This window comes from Triplophysa dalaica, chromosome 1, assembly GCF_015846415.1.
Source record: "Triplophysa dalaica isolate WHDGS20190420 chromosome 1, ASM1584641v1, whole genome shotgun sequence".
NCBI classification, from domain to species: domain Eukaryota; kingdom Metazoa; phylum Chordata; class Actinopteri; order Cypriniformes; family Nemacheilidae; genus Triplophysa; species Triplophysa dalaica.
In genome coordinates, this window is record NC_079542.1 from 3,925,462 (window position 1) to 3,943,525 (window position 18,064).

General features: G+C 36.8%; 3 protein-coding genes across 6 annotated transcripts; 1 reads left to right on the forward strand and 2 right to left on the reverse strand.

Moving 5' to 3' along the window:
- Nucleotides 1-156: 156 nt before the first annotated feature.
- Nucleotides 157-4,870, reverse strand: LOC130423445 (gastrula zinc finger protein XlCGF52.1-like). Of its 2 annotated transcripts, none has more exons than XM_056749576.1 (4): nucleotides 4,753-4,870; nucleotides 3,116-3,222; nucleotides 2,568-2,803; nucleotides 157-2,445 (listed from the first exon to the last, which is right to left on the reverse strand). In XM_056749576.1, the coding sequence occupies exons 3-4, from the start codon at nucleotides 2,653-2,655 to the stop codon at nucleotides 1,244-1,246; spliced, it is 1,290 nt and encodes a 429-aa protein (XP_056605554.1). In that variant the 5' UTR covers nucleotides 2,656-2,803; nucleotides 3,116-3,222; nucleotides 4,753-4,870; the 3' UTR covers nucleotides 157-1,243. The 2 variants fall into 2 exon arrangements, with proteins under 2 accessions (XP_056605554.1, XP_056605555.1); XM_056749577.1 differs by lacking the exon at nucleotides 4,753-4,870 and adding an exon at nucleotides 4,537-4,628.
- A 1,001-nt stretch (nucleotides 4,871-5,871) lies between these two features.
- sirt3 (sirtuin 3) lies at nucleotides 5,872-10,153 on the forward strand. 3 transcript variants are annotated; one of them, XR_008907489.1, is made up of 9 exons: nucleotides 5,872-6,073; nucleotides 6,354-6,447; nucleotides 6,518-6,691; nucleotides 6,763-6,995; nucleotides 7,157-7,257; nucleotides 7,422-7,583; nucleotides 7,811-8,020; nucleotides 8,371-8,488; nucleotides 8,621-10,153. XR_008907489.1 is itself a non-coding variant. In XM_056756730.1 (8 exons), exons 1-8 carry the CDS (start codon nucleotides 5,983-5,985, stop codon nucleotides 8,392-8,394), a joined length of 1,089 nt encoding a protein of 362 aa, XP_056612708.1. In that variant the 5' UTR covers nucleotides 5,872-5,982; the 3' UTR covers nucleotides 8,395-10,153. The 3 variants fall into 3 exon arrangements, 2 of the variants coding, with proteins under 2 accessions (XP_056612708.1, XP_056612700.1); XM_056756730.1 differs by having other exon boundaries at nucleotides 8,371-10,153; XM_056756722.1 differs by lacking the exons at nucleotides 8,371-8,488; nucleotides 8,621-10,153 and having other exon boundaries at nucleotides 7,811-8,362.
- Nucleotides 10,154-11,816: 1,663 nt separating this feature from the next.
- On the reverse strand, nucleotides 11,817-16,393 carry drd4b (dopamine receptor D4b). Its single transcript, XM_056756747.1, has 4 exons — nucleotides 16,148-16,393; nucleotides 15,064-15,176; nucleotides 14,018-14,601; nucleotides 11,817-12,019 (listed from the first exon to the last, which is right to left on the reverse strand). Exons 1-4 carry the CDS (start codon nucleotides 16,391-16,393, stop codon nucleotides 11,817-11,819), a joined length of 1,146 nt encoding a protein of 381 aa, XP_056612725.1.
- Nucleotides 16,394-18,064: the final 1,671 nt, after the last annotated feature.

The following is an 18,064-nucleotide window of genomic DNA, read 5'->3' on the forward strand; positions in this document are numbered from 1 at the left end:
TTACTGGTATGAATTACCACTCACTAATAACACTGGTTAAAAAATAAATGGACACAGTAATTCGTAAAAGCTTCTCTTCACTACATGGACAAGAGAAATAAAACTCAACAAAAAATGTATTTTATTTATATACTTTTATTTCTTAGGGAGAAAAAATCAGCCAAGGGTTTGGAATGACATGTCAGACTAAGACTCAGCTTTATTGTCCCATTTAGGGAAAATAAGATTGCAGCAAGGTGCTAAAGACGATATTCACATCCATGTACAAAGCTATAAAAAGTTACAATCATATGAACATGTGTATATATATACACTCACCTAAAGGATTATTAGGAACTCCTGTTAAATTTCTCATTAATGCAATTATGGTGGTGGTGGTGTAATGGTGTGGGGGATGTTTTCTTGGCACACTTTAGGCCCCTTAGTGCCAATTGGGCATCGTTTAAATGCCACGGCCTACCTGAGCATTGTTTCTGACCATGTCCATCCCTTTATGACCACCATGTACCCATCCTCTGATGGCTACTTCCAGCAGGATAATGCACCCTTTCACAAAGCTCGAATCATTTCAAATTGGTTTCTTGAACATGACAATGAGTTCACTGTGCTGAAATGGCCCCCACAGTCACCAGATCTCAACCCAATAGAGCATCTTTGGGATGTGGTGGAACGGGAGCTTCGTGCATCCCACAAATCTCCATCAACTGCAAGATGCTATCTTATCAATATGGGCCAACATTTCTAAAGAATGCTTTCAGCACCTTGTTGAATCAATGCCATGTAGAATTAAGGCAGATCTGAAGGCGAAAGGGGGTCAAGCACAGTATTAGTATGGTGTTCCTAATAATCCTTTAGGTGACTGTATATATATATATATATATATATATATATATATATATATATATATATACAGTATATACATACCAACTACAAAATCACCACAAGTTTTTCAAATGTAATACTAATTACACATCATCTTTAATCATTATATTCTCCAAACTGGAGCAGTTTAATTACTTGTTTGCCACATCAACAAAAGACTCTCTCTGCCATGATATTTGACAAAGATAACAAAAGATCTATATTAATAAGCACTGTATATTAATAAAGACAGATTATTGGTGCCACTTTTTAATAAATGAGTACAAATGTAGTATATATGTGGTAATACATATTCATATTAACTAACAAACAAACAATCACAGAATTCACTCTTGCTAATGCACAAAAAGAAAGTAATTCATTAGGCGCGTTTATCAGCACTTGGTGCGGCTTCTCCACAGTGCGCAGTCTCCTGTGTTTTATCAACTTCCTTCCTAGACTCAATAGATCCCTCTTCACTGTGTGAACTCTTGTTGGGATTATCTCGAGAGTGGACCTTGAGGTGCCGCTTCAGGTCTGTGGCTCTCAGAAAGGCTTTTTCACACACAGAGCACAGGTGACTTTTCTCGCCCGTATGCCTCTTCTGGTGCACTTTAAGATAACCGACTGATTGAAAACACTTCCCACAAGCAGAACACAAATACGGCTTCTCACCTGTATGAGTCTTCTGGTGTCTCCTTAGCAGCGCTGACGAAACAAACATTTTACTGCACTGATCGCAGCCAAACGGCCTCTCATTCAAGTGAAACTGCATATGACATTTCAGATTCTGAGGCTGTGTGAAACTCTTACCACACAGATGGCACGAGTAAGGCTTCTCACCTGTATGAATTCGGATGTGATACGTAAGATGTCCTTGTTGCGAAAAACTCTTCTCACAGTGAGGGCACGCGAAAGGTTTCTCTCCCGTGTGAACTCGTATGTGACAATCTAAATGTACTTTGGATGGGAAGCTCTTGTTACACTGAGGGCAGGTGAAAGGCCCATCACTGGCGTGAGTTCTTAAATGAATATTAAGGCTTGCCTTACGTATGAAACACTTTCCACACTGAGGGCACGAGAAAGGCTTTTGGCCAGTGTGAGTTATCATATGGTCCTTAAGATGCCATTTAAACGTGTATGTTTTTTCACACTGAGGGCAGGTGTATGGCCGCTCTCCAGCATGAGTCTTTATGTGAACATTAAGGTTTCCTTTTTGTGAAAAACACTTTCCACACTGAGGGCACGTAAAAGGCTTCTCACCTGTGTGACCTACTAAATGTTCCTTAAAGTGACCTTTATATGTGTAAGTCTTACCACAGTGAGGGCAGATGTAGGGCCCCTCTCTTGAGTGAGTCTTTATGTGATGGTTAAGATTTCCTTTATTAACAAAACTCTTTCCACATTGACGGCAAGCGAAGGGCCTTTTACCCAGATGACTTACGTCTGCGGTTCTTTCTTGAAGGGAATCCTCAATAGTTTGTGAACAGTTGAAAGCAGTTTCTACAGGATTATAACTGTGATGCTGATGTCCGTTCTCTATTTCACTGTTTTCTTGACCTTCCACTTTGACTACAATCAGGTCTAAAACAAAAAAGTAACAGTCACAAATGATGTAAAATGAAAATCCTGTTATGATATTCTTCAGCTGCAATGGTTTTATACCCAGAGACTTTGTTACCAATAAATCAAAATTAAACACTTACCTCTTTGCATTTCGTTATTCACAGCTTTCATTGTATCCCATTCTGCTATATCTGTGTCTTCTCTCTCCTCTTTAACAAACTCCATCATTACAAAGGTGGGTCAGAATAGTAAAGTAGTAGCATGTGTTGTTTCAGCAGGTGTGACAGGCAGGTCATGGGAACAGTCCAGAAGAAGGTGCTCGAAAGTGATTTTGTGCCTTTGTTGTGAGGGGCCACAAGCAGCAGAATGCAAGTATCTAGGGGGCACACAGGTCTGAATGAGTAAGTTTAGGTTTATTTATATATATAGAACATATACTTGATTATCCCCAAAACCTATTAACAGTTGATGAATAGCTTGATAGTAAATGTCTTGTTCTTCTTGTGGGCACGCTTTTATTCATAGAAAAATATAAATAATTAATGTTGGCCCCAGTAACGTTACAAGAAAACAACTCCGTTACTTTTTGCAATCATAACAATATTGTGATATCATTAAACATCGTCTTGTTAATATTGAATACATACAAGGTTAAACGTTAAAGCATATTCTGCATCGTTTTATTCACCTTATAAAACCGACTGAAGAGCCGCAGCCGCACTGGCGCAGTACACTCCGTATGACGTCATTGCACGTCAGGCTTCGAGAGGCAAAATAAAGGTCCCTATCGTCAATCTGTCCAAAATTGTGACAGGCATATGAGAAAAAGTAAACTAAACTACTGAAAAAAGAATGATGCATAAATAAAAGTATTTTGTTTTGTGTTTGTTGCAACGCAACACATTGCAATGAAACAAGTGCAGAAAAAATCTCCATTTATACTCCACTTATGTTTGGTTCAATTTCTAAGACAAGGCCAGCATTGACCGCTGCTGAACCTATAGCACCATGGTAAAATAATTGATATTTTATGCAAACGATGAGCTTGAAATCTGTTATAAAAGACTTGAAATCATGCAAAACAAACAACAAGTCTTCTTTTGTACTTGTTTTTAAGGCTTCTCTCCGAAACCAACATCATGACAGGTGTAGACTAATTTATCTAAATTCTGAACAGCCATATGTATAAAAAATATTATTTCATATTTCAAAGATATTAATTTTTGTCTGAGACTGAGCCTTATCTGTGAAATCAAGGCACAGAGTATTGTCGCGGATAATTAACGAAATTTTGGCCTGCACAAAACTCTTTTCACACGGATGGGACAAGAAAGGCCTCTCGCCTATATGCGTGTGGATGTGATGCTTAAGATTTCCTTGTTGTGTAAAACTCTTATCACACTGAAGACACGTGAAAGTTTTTTCTCCGGTGTGAATTCGTATGTGACTAGCTGCTTTTTAGATGAGAAATTTTAATCAGGTGTAAATTCCATCTCTAATATGACATTTAATATGACGACTGAGGCTTTGCTTACATTTAAAACTCTTTTCACATTGAGGGCATAAGAAAGGCTTTTGGCTTGCGTGACTAATAACATGATTCTTAAGATGTGTTTTACGTTTGTAATGCTTTCCACACTGAGGACAGGTGTGTGGGCTCTGTTCGGCATGAGTCATAATGTGAGCATTAAGATGTTGTTTTTGTGAAAAACTCTTACCACACTGAGGACATGTAAAGAGCATTTCAACAGTGTGACTTTTTAAATGTTTCTCAAAATGACCTTTATGTGTAAGGTATGTCTTTCCACAATGAGGACAGGTATAGGGCCCTTATCTGGTGTGAGTCTTTATGTGGCGATTAAGATATCCTTTATTAAAGAAACTCTTTCTACAAAGATGGCATCCCTCCAACTCATCATTTTCAGTTCTCTTTGCATCACAAACATGATTGACAAAATCAACTTTGAAGGACATTATTGGAGATATAGCTCTCAGAAAAATATTTGAGCACAAGCATTTAACATTTAACATCAACACTCCTTTAAAAACAATAAACACTGAAATTGTAATAGGATTGGAAAAAAAACTCAAATAACATGTGAAAGATACCTTTTATTGAGTCATGTCTGGTTAGAACACATTGTAAGGCGGTTTCTTGAATTCTCATCAGTTTGTGAGCAGCTGAACAAATTTTTCTCATTTTTGAAACTGTGATGTTGATGTTTCTCCTCCATTTCATCGTTTTATCCACTTTCTACGTTCACTTCCATCGTGTCTAAAATTAACAAAATCAAAGATTATGTAAAAAAGAAAATGGACACAAACCTCTTTGTTCCTCAACATCCTAATCTCTCTTTGTGTCCAAATCTGCATCACTTATGTCTTCACTCTCCTCTTTAACACAGTCCATCATTACAAAAGTGAGTCAGAATCAGAATAGAAGCTTGTTTGGCTTCTTTACCGACGACCTGGAGTGACAATGGTTTTACTGAGGATTGTGTGATAAGATTGTTTGTTTGGCATACAAACTATCTCTATAGTTTGACACAGCAGATCAGGCACAGAACTAAAAAAGTTACATTTTTACAAAGGAAAACAAAAACAGAATCCTTATTTTTGGGCAAACAAATAATTTATTTACTGTATGTTACTTCATGACATTTTCTCTGTGTACAAATCATACATGCATATTACATACAGGGAAATTACAATTGGGCCTCACACAACTTACTAAACTATGTGGAAAGTATGAACATATATATTTATTAAAAAAAACATAAACAGATCAAATCCATACACGAAAAGCTTGAAATGTGAATAGAAGTAAATCACTTAGTTTTTCGCCTTGCATTCACAAATGTGGACGGCACTGGTTCCAGAAAACATCTTTGCGCACTTGACAATAAAGTATTATGAAATTGCTTTTGTAATATTTAAATTGTCGGAGAAAATATGTTAAAAATGAAATCATACTTTGAATAATGTGCAAGACCACAAACCGCGGCGACTCCGTATGATGATCACGCGATACTCAGAGAGGCAAAATAAAAGTCCCGACATTTACCACTGGCAATAAAATAGTCCCCGTATTTCAAACATATGAATATATCCTGGGCTCCTTCTGTATACATATTCAATGTATATACTTAATAACATCAACTATTTTATACCACGAAGGAAAACAGTAGCAGTGTAGACGCTCAGTAAACCGTCGTAAATGATGCAGTAATCCCGCACTCAAAACAGCCCTGAAAGTATACTTTAATGTAAATACTATTAAAAGAGATATAATAAACATTACAATTATTATGTGTAAATGTCGTCATTAGTATACGTTAACATATGATGTTTACAATTTATTCTGACATTGTGAGATTTGATAAAGAAACAATAATTGGAAACATGTTATTACGGTAGTTGTACGTCATCATTGTGTTTCTGACCTTCTCTGTTTATTTACAGGCACACAGTACTTGCATACAATTGTCGATAGATTGAGTTTTAAGTTATTGTCGTAAACATAATGTATGATTTCTGAGAACGCAAAAGCTCACCATGCTGTACCTGAAAACGACAGTACTGAATGTTTTCAGAGGACGTTTTACGGAAAACTTCTGTTGGAGAAGAAGACTCTGCACGAGACAATGTATCTAATGTATTACATATTTAGTGTGTGCATGCTCCAAAGAATATTGCAAAAATGCATATCCTACTGATGAGATGTATAGCTCGAATGCATTGTAATGTGTTGTGGATAAACGCATCTGCAAAATACATAAATGTTAATGTTATGAGTTATGGACATTGCTACACTGCAACAAGTTCTTATGCGAGTATCTCTGTTTTGAGATAAGAGTATTGTCTTATGTTTTAACAGTAATCAAGTGTATCTAGTAGACATTCTTATAATGATGTTTTTTCTTTAGATCTGTCAAGGAGAAACTTTTCCCATCAGAAGATCTCGTCACCATGTTCTCACGCACAGAGGAGTCCACTGTTATTATCTGAATTTAATTGTCTGTGAGTATTGTTTTGTATTCTGCTGTGTTCTTTGAAGGAATTTAAGATGACTTTTCTCAAACGTGTATAGATCTGCGTTTATAAGATGTGGTGGATCAAGAGGCTTGTTTGGAGGACCCCGTGGCACTGCTCGGCAGCAAACCTTGGAGGACATTGCGGCAAATATAAGAGAAAACAGGTTTAAAAGGATTGTGGTGATGGCTGGTGCAGGCATCAGCACACCCAGTGGAATCCCAGACTTCAGGTAGACTGCCAGTCGTCTCCGATCCACTTTTGAAATGTTTGATCCAAGTCTTAACCGTATTTCTCCCCCAGATCGCCAGGCAGTGGTCTTTATGACAACCTTCAACGATACAATCTACCCTATGCTGAGGCCATATTTGAAATAAATTACTTCCATCACAATCCCGACCCTTTTTTTACACTTGCCAAAGAGTTGTATCCTGGCAATTACAAACCCAACCTGACGCACTACTTCATTCGACTGCTTCACGATAAGGGCCAGCTGCTCAGGATGTACACCCAAAACATTGACAGACTGGAGCGATGTGAGTAACTAAATCCTGGAAATTTAAGATTTGTTATCTCTTACTGTGTTTGCAATTATGATAAATATTAAGAAAAACATGAAAAATCACTCTTGAGTCTTGTTTATTCGCAATGTTTACCCGATCAATGATCATCATTCCTACTCTTTAATCGACTGCAGTGGCAGGCGTTCCTCCTAAGATGTTGGTGGAGGCACATGGAACGTTTGCAACAGCCACCTGCACGGTCTGCCGCATGGATTACAAAGGTGAAGAGCTCCGGGTTAGTATGGGATGTACTCTGTAACTGTCGATTCTGTAACAGCACTTTTTTGTAATATATTTTGTAAGCATGTCCCAACCATCTAGAGCTTACAGATTGTCAGGTGATTTGATAATGACTGATGTGTGACTATATGATCATCCTATATGTCTCTCCCCTTACAGAATGATATAATGAAAGGAACCGTACCCCGATGCTCTGTCTGTAATGGAGTCATCAAGCCTGACATTGTGTTCTTCGGTGAGGAACTTCCTCAACAGTTCTTCACGTACCTTACAGACTTCCCGATGGCAGATTTGCTCATCGTCATGGGAACATCTCTGGAGGTGAGCAATGATGCTTCATCTGTCAGTAAGCATGATGCTGTGGATTCTTTATATATGAGACAAGACAAGACATGCATTTGTAAATATTTAATACCACACGGAGGATTAAACATTAAGTCACAGGTACATAAATATTAGGACACTGGGATTTGTGTCATGTCTCCGTATCATCAGCAGATGTCACTGTTGAATCACCCAGTTAATTCTTTAATATTTGCAATTATTAGGTGGAGCCCTTCGCCAGCTTAGCTGGTGCGGTGCGCAGCTCCGTGTCACGCCTTTTGATAAACCGAGATCTTGTGGGGCCGTTTGCTGGGGGGTCTTCATGTCCCAATGACGTTGCCGAGGTGGGTGACGTTGTTAGTGGGGTAAAGAAGCTGGTGGAGCTCCTCGGCTGGATGCAGGAATTAGATGACCTAATGAGTGTGGACACCTCGGTGAGTGAAATCAATCATATAAATCACACCGGTGGACGTATGTAAATGAGTCTTCACTCTACCGTACTTAGAAGAAAACAAATGAAACTTTGTATTCTACGAGATTTATTGAGAAATGAATATTTTATGGTCCTCTCATGCCGCCACCTGTCATATTTAATAAAACAAGATAGTTCACTAACAAGTCACGATTCCTACATAAGAATGAAAAGCAAGAAATTTACATGACAAGACTGCCTGAAGCAGTTTTAATCAATAATTTAATTATTTCTTTCTTTGAAGAGAACGTGATAAACAGAAGGTAACACACAACATATAGGCATCTGAAATATTTATTTTGTACTTCGTAGGATTCAATGAAAAGAGAAGAATGAGCAGTCTGACTTGGGATCGGTTTCAAATCTGCTGTTGGCCCCCCTCAGTAGTGTGCATGCATGCAATTATGGAAACCGTTTATTATGTGTTGACAAGTTGTACAAAGATGGGTTGGCACTCCATCCAGGGTGTATCCTGCCTTGATGCCCGATGACTCCTGAGATAGGCACTGGGTCCCCGTGACCCGAGGTAGTTTGGATAAGCGAAGAAAATGGAATGGAATGGAAGTTGTACAAAGTGGGAAATGGATATCTATGAAAATCTAAATCAAGTGACCTCCATTCTTGTAGCAATTCACAAGCATTTATAGGTATTATAGACCATTTTTCAAGATGTCATCAACATTTTTTATTTTGCATATATAATTAAGTCCTAAAGATGTTTATTTAAAAGTTTGATGTAATTGTTAATGTTCTGTAGGTTGTATTTCCTTGTAACGTTTGTGTAGTGTTAAACTGCAACAGGAAGAGCTTCTGGATCAATGGTCTTTACGTCTTGCAGAGACGTATATATACCTTATATTATTTAAAAAATGTAATACAGTAATAAAAAGTAAATTTCTTTAAATCTCAGGTTATATTTTAGTTTTTTAATAATGATGTTAAATTCTGTTTAAAACTTGTAAAAAGTAAAAAACCATAATACACTGAAAACAGGTGGGTACATTTTTGCGTAATTGTAACATCTCGTCTCGTATGTGAAAATGCATTAGATGAAGTGCATGAATGCACCAACATTAAAGACTTTCTTGGTTGGTCAGTTGTAAATCCTGTTTACCCAGACATTTACGTTAATGCATTTGGCAGACGCTTTTATCCAAAGCGACTTATATTGCATTATCCTATACATTTGCTTCTAAGTATGTGCAATCCGCTGGAATCGAACCCATGACTTTGTGTAGTTAACGCAACGCTCTTACCACAGAGCTACAGGAAAGCTATGTTTCAAGTTTCAAGCCATCCTTTTTACTTCATATGGTGTGTATGTTTTATGGTATGTTTAGTTGGGCTGCATGATCATGGGTCAAATGATAATAACGCTAAATTTGCAATTATTTTGTCAGTTCAGAACTTTTGTTTTTTATTTCACTTCAGCATGTTTATTAGGCCTATACTTTACAGGCAATAAATATGTTATAATCTGCTGCCATTGAACTTCTGCAACACCGTTTTTCAAATCACTCAATCAATCATCAAAACACTCCACTACAAAAATGAACATTTTGTGACCTTCAGGATGAAACTTTGGTACTCCATTTTGATATCTTGTTTTTTATAATCATGGTCACCCTTCATGTTTGCCTGTGGATTAAAAAACAAATCCTGAAAAGTGCCAGTTTAAGAAATACAAGCTTTGCGATTATTTTCTGACCTTAGTGGGAGTTTTGTGCCTATCACAATAATTTTGCGATAAACTAGACCTGTGTGAACATAAAGGAGAACTTAAAATCAACTTGAATTAGTTGGTAAGAAGTGCCTTCAATAAATTGCTTGAAAAAGTGCATTTTTTGCTACGTGTTTTGATGTATAGTTATGTACATTTACATGTTTGCATTATTTAGATATCTTTTTAAAGTTATTAACTTTGTCTAGTGCTGTTCAATCGGTGCTGTTGATATTTTCTGGAGTCTTAAGTTGACACCTTTAAAAAGTTAAATTAAATTTGGTTTAAAATCTCAGCCTATCCATGACAATTGTTGACAACTCTGTGTTTGTCACCATCATAAATGCTAATGTTCAGGCATTGGCACAGAAGGTTGCTGATAATGGCTTTCTCAGAATAGAAGGACTTGCTTGTGTTGTCTGAGGACAGCGAGAAGGTGAACTGCTCAGCATTCAGTTCAGACTTCATTTTATTCATTTTGTCAGCGTCTGAGCATCATACACAACCTCTCTAATTCACACTAGACTGTTTCGCAGTTCTTTATTTAGGCTAAGGAGATGAAACGAAACAACAATACCTTCAATAATCTGTTGAAAGCAAGATGAAGAGGGAGATTTTAAGATTTGATAGGACGGGGATTGAAATGACTTCGAGTTCACATGACAGAATTTCAGTCTATATTTAAAATGCATGCAAAAAGACTGTGTAAGATAACCCAGATCCACTTTTGATAAGGATTTGGCTCATTTTCTAAGAAATGCAAGGTTAGGCATACCAGATGAGCTACACTTGATCATGCAGACATTTTATTTATTATTCAATGAAAAAAGAAAAAAGAGGCAAGTGGGATTTCGGCACAGGTGTCTGATCATTTTTTAATCCCAGTGTGATGATGTGCTTGAAGAATAAGGCAGAATAGAACCAAATATGGTTAGATCCTTTTCGGGAACTTCATTAGACACTTTGACGATGATGTTCTGAGGACTTCAGGGAGAAGCTTTAGTACACGGTTACATTACAGGAACCCAAGTTTCAAACCTCATTAAACAGTCTTTCGGTCGGATCTGGGTTTTCGCCATTAGCACTTCACTGCGGTTTCAGCAGAATGAAATCTAAGCCCGCAGTTCAACTAATACGTATCTATACGAATATTTGAAAGACCTATAGTCAATAAAATGAATCAACGTATATGCAGTGCCACTTGAAGGCTGGTCGTGTTACGAGAACACAAAGGATTTTTTTTTACATTTAACAGTATGAAAATGTAAGGTGTCAAATTTACAGTACATCATTGCCATTATTGTTCTTAATTTAGGAATAGTTCACCCACAAATAAAAAATATTTCATGATTGTCATTCAAAACCTGCATATCGTCGCTGTCCTTGTGAAACCTCGTATCTCCTTCTTTTGTTTTTAGTTTTTGTCATAAATCATTATTATAAGTTATCTCCTTATGTCTGTCACGGGGTTTCGCACAACAACATTTTAAAAAGTGCTTGTCAACTTCAAAACAGTGTCAAATCATTAAAAAAATTCAGTGTTTTAAGGAGTTTTGGAAGGACAGCGATGATATGACCCCTTCTTCTGTGGAGCACGAATAAAGATATCTTGAGAAATCTCTCTGTGGTTTTGTGTTCATACAATCGAAGTCAATGAGGTTCAATGTTGTTTGGTTACCAACCTTCTTCAAAATATACTCATTTGTGTTCTGGAAAGGAAAAAAGTCATACAGGTTTTGAATGACATGAGGGTGAATAAATGGTGTATTTCATTTGTTTGGGTGAACTATTCCTTCACTTATAAGATATTTCAGGTATTTTTTAATGACACTGAAAAGTTCCAGGCACCACTATGACTATTCATTTGTAGTATATAGAGTGTAAAATCCACTATATTTGAAATATGGAAAAAAGATTTTGGCAATATTAACATCATAGTAAAAACAAGTCATGCGGTTTCAAGTAAAAACACATAACACTGAAATATCTTTAACATAAATAATGGTATTTTCTTATATTTTAGTCTGTTTGGTGGATGTCAACAACAGCGATTGAGAAATCCTCTGAAGAATTTCCTGAACTCGGTGTTAAAAACAGTGTAGATGATAGGATTCAGGGCACTGTTAACGTAACCCAACCATGTCACTGTGCTAATCAGATATGGAGAGATGTGACATGATTCACACAGAGCTTTCGTGGTGTGAACCACAAAGAACGGAGTCCAGCAAAAGAGGAAGACACCTGCAGGAAGATAAAACAACACGATTAGTTAAAGGTATAGTTCACCCAACAATTTAAGCTTATACATTTATTCACCCTCATCTCATGTCATTCCAAACCTGTATGTGACTTTTGTTCTGCAAAACACAAAAGAAGATATTTTGAGAAACGTCTCACTGGTTTTGTGTTCATACAAAAAAGTCATTGGGGGTAAATGTTGTTTGGTTACCAACGTTCTTCAAAATATCTTTTGTGTTCTGCAAAAGAAAGTCATACAAAATATAACAAAATACGGTAAACTTGAAAACACATAACAGAAAAATTTGGTATTTTTTTACAGTGATGCTTGGAATGACATGAGGGTGAGTAATCTTTTATTGGTGGGGTGTAAGCTTCTACACTTTTAAATAACATAACATAAAGCTTTACTAATACCATGATTTTGCAGCTAAATGTCAGAAAGCAAGTTAGCAGCAAATTTCTTTTATTTTTTCATTAAGGGGTGACTGTAATAACTAAATGGTAACATAGATACTGTCAATATATTTTGAAAGTCGGATGTTCTGGACGGCATCTGGACTGATTCAGTTCCAAAAAAAAACAATTCTTGAAAAATCACAAATTCCAATTCTTAAAGCTCTGAGAGCTTCACATAAGTCAGAAACCTGTGAACTCTGAGCCATTTATTCTGCTTATGCAACACTGGATCTGTTGCGAAAGAGCCAAACGAAATGTTTTGAAGAACATGTGAGAAGAAGCTGCTCTTATAAATCAACCTCGTGTATATTATAGATATTATATGTTATTCCATGGCTTCTGCTCTCCTAAATTATTCAAGTATAGTAATGGTATTTCTATAAATATCCAGTATTGGCTATGTTATGTTTCCCATCATTTGCGAGGTGTTTCCCTGGTGTAAGAAATGTTTTCATGTTTCTCCATTAGCAGTTTTTTCACCCAGTTTTAGGTCCTATGAACCCAGCAGAAGTAAAAAGCCAGAATGTATTTGCATCATTCCTGTTAAGTACACATTCCTCTGTAAAATGTAAAACATGAAACTGTGCACTTGCTATTTTAAAAAGCTACCCGAACTATATTTATTATGTGCTGGGGTGCAAAATTGCCTGATACTCCCAAAGTATTTCTGTCCCCATTATTTCTGTGGTTGCTACCAAGCTACATCACATTTCTTTCAGCTTTCTAATTAGAGCAGGAGGTCGACACCTTCATGATGTCAGACTAAGATTAATGTTTTAAAAGAAATATTACATTTGACATTGCATTGCTCTTCATTACTGGCGCTCCATACAATGGGTGTGTGGTTATTTCAGGTTCAGGTTCCAAACCTGTGTACATTTATTTGTTCTGCTGAACACAAAGGAAGATATTTGGAAGTATGTCAGTAACCATACAGATCTCGTCCCCGATTGACTTCCATCGTTTTTATTTTCCCTACATTCTTCCAAATATCTTCCTTTGTGTTTAGCATTAAAAATAAATGTAAACAGGTTTGGAACCTGAGGGTGAGTAAATGATGACAGAATTGTCATTTTTTGGGTAAACTATCCCTTTAAGACCCAACAATAAGCACAGTGTGCATTAACATGTAATGTTTATCTTAAAAAAGAATAATAGTAATGAACAAAAGAGAGATTTGTAATACATGTATTAAACCACTTTGTAATCTTATGGCGATTTTACGGCACTCTTAACATTTTTGCTTCAGTGTGCCAACCATTACATCACATCTGGATTTTGAGATTTGTTTCTAGTTAGAATTTTCTTTAGGTGTTGCAGCGAATTGCAACTTCTTTTTTATTCCTTGACTACCTATGTACACAACTTAATTGGACCGACCTGTCAGTAAAAGCTCAAAAGTATTTGTATATATTCATGCTTTTTGAAGTTGCATGCATCAGGTGAATTTTATAGTAAGCCTCTTCAACAGCAACACATGCACAAATAATCCCCATCCCAAATCCTCCAGGAAACCCTTTTTACATTTCTTTCGAGACTTACCAACAACAACAGGCAAAACCCTCATAGCTTTCCTCTCTCTGCCATTGATCTTAGCCCTCTTCTTTTGTTTGGCTGGTTGGCCATTGCGAATCTCCGGGTAAACCACCCTTTGGATGGAGCTGTTTTTATACTCTGGTGGAAAGGGGCACGAGGTCTGTGTTAAGTCGTGTAGCTCTTCGAGACTGGACTGAGTCAAATCCCTCTCAATGACCCGGGGCAGAGCCCCCAACGGAGGAAATGCGGTGGCCCCTGCGGCGTGCTGCAGCCTCCCACAGGCCCGAATACCGCTTCTTAGTTTGGCTTTGCGAGCTTCTTCCCATTTGCGCAAGCCATGGAACATCCCGAAGTACAGTAGGAGCATTATGGGGCAGGGAATGAAAAAGGAACATACGGAGGAATACACCACGTAATTGTTGTCTTCTAGTTTGCACTCTCTTGGGTCCCTTTGTGGAACATTGTTAATTCCAAAAATGATGGGTGAGGCCACGGCAAGGGCCAAGAGCCATGTGGCGGACAGTAAGAGAATCTGACGATGGCCAACATGCTTGCGATTGTAGTTCAGTGGTATAGACACAGCAATAAACCTGTTAAGGAGGCATATAAATTTATGCACCGATGCACTGAAATAAAGACTTAATGCTGTAGACTTTCATGCAAAACCATTTATTCTTAACTCTTTGTTTCAGGACTCAAATTTTACATATTTGCTGCCCCAACACAGTATAGAATTGTACTTTTGTTTCACAGAAAGTGCACACAATTATTATCAAAAGTAAGCTTGTGTTTGGTCTGGGTCATATTTTTGTTTGTCTTGCATAGTTTTGTTATTCCAACTAGTTATCCTAAAAGAAGTTGGCCTCACGCACAATAGAAACGATCCAGCATACACTGTTTCCGCAACCCTGATGAGGTCAAAATGAAATACTATAAACTGATTAAGCATTCTCACTAGAGAAAATTACTCGGGGATCATGCAAATGTTCACAGTTTTTGGACAAAGCCAAACCACACGCTCACAACATCAGGGATATGAAAGAAGTCCAAACCTGTCAACACTGATCGCACAAAGATTGAATATAGATGATGTACAGAGCATCACATCCATGGTCATCAGTCCATCACAAAGAGCCAAATTCAAGGACCAAACGCCACCTTGAAACTGCAAAGATGGCAGATGTTTTACACCAAAAAATGCAAGAATGAGCATTTACTACAAAGTACTGTTATCAACCTGGACATTCCTTGTGTTTATTCTACATTACTACAACACATGTTAAGATAGAATTCCAATTCTTTTGACATTCAGATCCTCGGTGCTCTTATGGTGCCAAACCAATCCATAGAGCCAAATGTGGCAACGACTCGATCGATTTATAGTGCTTGAAGCTAATACGACAAGTGGCCTTAAACACCTAATGAAATAGGACTCAACCAGCGAGTCATGTTACCAAGTTATGTATTGCAATATTCATTATTTTAAATATATTTGAAAGAAGTCATTTACGTGGATTGCATTTATTGGTATATCGAAATGGCCAATCTCAATGTGATCAAAATAATATATTAAATTATTGACACACAGACCTTTATCATTTGAAAAACATTATTAAGTGGTACAGAGGTAGTACAAGGATCAGTTTGATATGAACCTAGTAATAAAACAAACATCAGTGGAATGTTATACCACAATCCTTAACAAAGTATAAATCATTTGATTTGTTTAAGTAAAATTTCAAGAAATGGCTTAATCAAAAATGTGAACACTAAACTGGATTATTTTAATATTGTATATTTTTATATTATACACATATATTTATATATATATATATTTTAGATGGTTGTATTTATTAGTGTATTCTTTAAGTTTCAAATGAAAACTAGCCTCTGGCTAATTTGGGGTAAATTTACATCCATGGATGTGTATTAATGTACATTAAATAATATAAATACTAAAACAAACAGGCCTATTTGTAATCAAAGAGATATTTTTCTACAGAAACAATTTTATGTTGCTATTTAAAACATGGTAATGCCACAATTATTTGTATTAATTTGTAAAACAACAGCAGACATTAAAAGTAAAGTTCTCATGTCTCAAACGGTGTTGGAAATTAAATAAACGAGACTTACCTCCGCATAGACAAACAGTGGCAAAACAAGGACGGCCAACAGCAGATCAGCAACAGCTAAACTCACAATGAAATAGTTTGTCGTCGTCTTCAGTGCCTTTTCTTTATAAACGCTGATGCACACGAGTACATTTCCACATATGATCGCAATGATGAGCATCACTCCGAACACGAGCGCGAGGACATTGTTCGTAAGGACCGGCTGCGCGTGAAGAGTGCTGTTCAAGCTCGAGATATTCAGAGACATGATTCCTTATCGCATTTGTCCGAGCGGCAATGAAAAGTTTTCATTATTGTCTAATAATGTTGAAGTGTTCGAGGTCGTCCATCGTTCGTCGTGCTGTGTCAGGTCGGCAAGAAAGTCATTCTCTATCCGGACGGAGGTACCTGTGGATGTCGGGCAGGTCTGTCCCATCTGCTGTTTTCTACACCACTCGTTTAATACAACAGTTCGGTCATCTAGGAAAGAAAAAAGTCTTTTGATAGGCAGCTTCTGTCAAAAATGTAACTTTAACGACGTCAGATCGCGAGTCGCACTTAAAGGCGGTCGGTGAGGAGCATCTCAGAGGTCTCTTTCTTGTGGCTCGAGCTGTCATAATAATACTGTTCATTTATCACCAGCAAATATTCTTTATACATAAAGCTTAATGATATGCAAGTAAAATGACACGTATGGAACCGAGAAAATGTATGGAATGGTCTAATGTACTTCATGGGTTATGTATTAACCCACATTTTTTAAAAGGGATAGTTTACCCCAAAATAAAATTTCTGTCATCTTTTTTAACCTGTATGACTCTATGTGGAACACAAAAAGATGGTTTAAGCATTGGTTTCATTACAAAAAATATTAATATATGGTGACCATTAACCATAACTTTATCCCAACTAAAATTGGTATTTTAAGTAGGACCTTAAAATGAATTTATATATTTGTATTTAAAACATTTATGGGATGAATTTAATGTTATGTGTTGCTGTAATGAGAATTGTTTGTGTGTCTGAGCCTTTTGTCTAAATATAATTTTCTACCCTGTTGGGGATAGACAATAAAGCTTTTTGAATTGGAATAATGATAAAACTTATAAACTCTCAGTCTCCTCGTGGTACCATCACTTTCCCATTCATTCACATGTTAGTGTATGGGAGATTTAACTTGTATGGCATTTTTCGCTGTGGAACCCAAAAGGTCCATTAAACAAACTAGTTACAGGGTTTCAGGCTTAAACAAAAAGGTGTATGTAAAAACAAGCTTAACATCGGCTGTATAATAATAATCTCTGAATTATTTGTTCTTGAATCAGATACATCTTAAATCCGTCTCACTGGGGAAAATGTTATAATAGAATACAGGCATAAATGACATTAGTTTGGCCGTTCTGACGCAATGGTCTTATTTTAAAAGACATTTTGAAATGTATTGATCGGGTTCATGGACTACTTAAAGGTCACTTTTGGGAAACGTTTAAAGAGCTTTTGTGTCTTGAAAGCTATAATTGTGGAAACGAGCAATTGGTGCAATTCTCCAATTTTTCTCCTTTTGTGTTTCACAGAAGAATGGAAGTGATAAAATACAGCACACATCTTAAATTATGTTTACTATGAATTGTAAGGAGCTGTGCAGATGGTGAAAGTCAAAGGTGAGAATGGCAGTCTGTCAGTTTTTGGGGGGGAGTTAAAAAAAGAGTTATTTTAGCTCAGTTCATTCGGGAGACAAGTACATTCTCATATAAGTCCATGTAACCTGAAGATGAAACCATGTCTTCTTCAATACATGTCTAATAAAAGTAATTTCCACCTTGTAAGATCTATGGATTGAGAACAGAACCTTGTGTGTTTTAAAAAAGGTTAATCAAACGTATGTAACTGTTGTTATGTACAGTAAACATCTGTTTCTATAAGTCTCTTTCAATTCCTT

Excerpts from the sequence above, each read along its gene's own strand:
- LOC130423445 (XM_056749576.1), bottom strand. The coding sequence starts at position 2,655 with ATGATGGAGTTTGTTAAAGAGGAGAGAGAAGACACAGATATAGCAGAA. Across the intron at positions 2,446-2,567 it reads GAATAACGAAATGCAAAGAG|ACCTGATTGTAGTCAAAGTG; the intron begins GTAAGTGTTTAA and ends TTTTTGTTTTAG.
- sirt3 (XM_056756722.1), top strand. The coding sequence starts at position 5,983 with ATGCTGTACCTGAAAACGACAGTACTGAATGTTTTCAGAGGACGTTTT. Across the intron at positions 6,074-6,353 it reads AAGACTCTGCACGAGACAAT|ATCTGTCAAGGAGAAACTTT; the intron begins GTATCTAATGTA and ends TTTTTTCTTTAG. Across the intron at positions 7,258-7,421 it reads ACAAAGGTGAAGAGCTCCGG|AATGATATAATGAAAGGAAC; the intron begins GTTAGTATGGGA and ends CTCCCCTTACAG.
- drd4b (XM_056756747.1), bottom strand. The coding sequence starts at position 16,393 with ATGTCTCTGAATATCTCGAGCTTGAACAGCACTCTTCACGCGCAGCCG. Across the intron at positions 14,602-15,063 it reads TGTGCGATCAGTGTTGACAG|GTTTATTGCTGTGTCTATAC; the intron begins GTTTGGACTTCT and ends CCTCCTTAACAG. Across the intron at positions 12,020-14,017 it reads GGTTTTGCCTGTTGTTGTTG|GTGTCTTCCTCTTTTGCTGG; the intron begins GTAAGTCTCGAA and ends ATCTTCCTGCAG.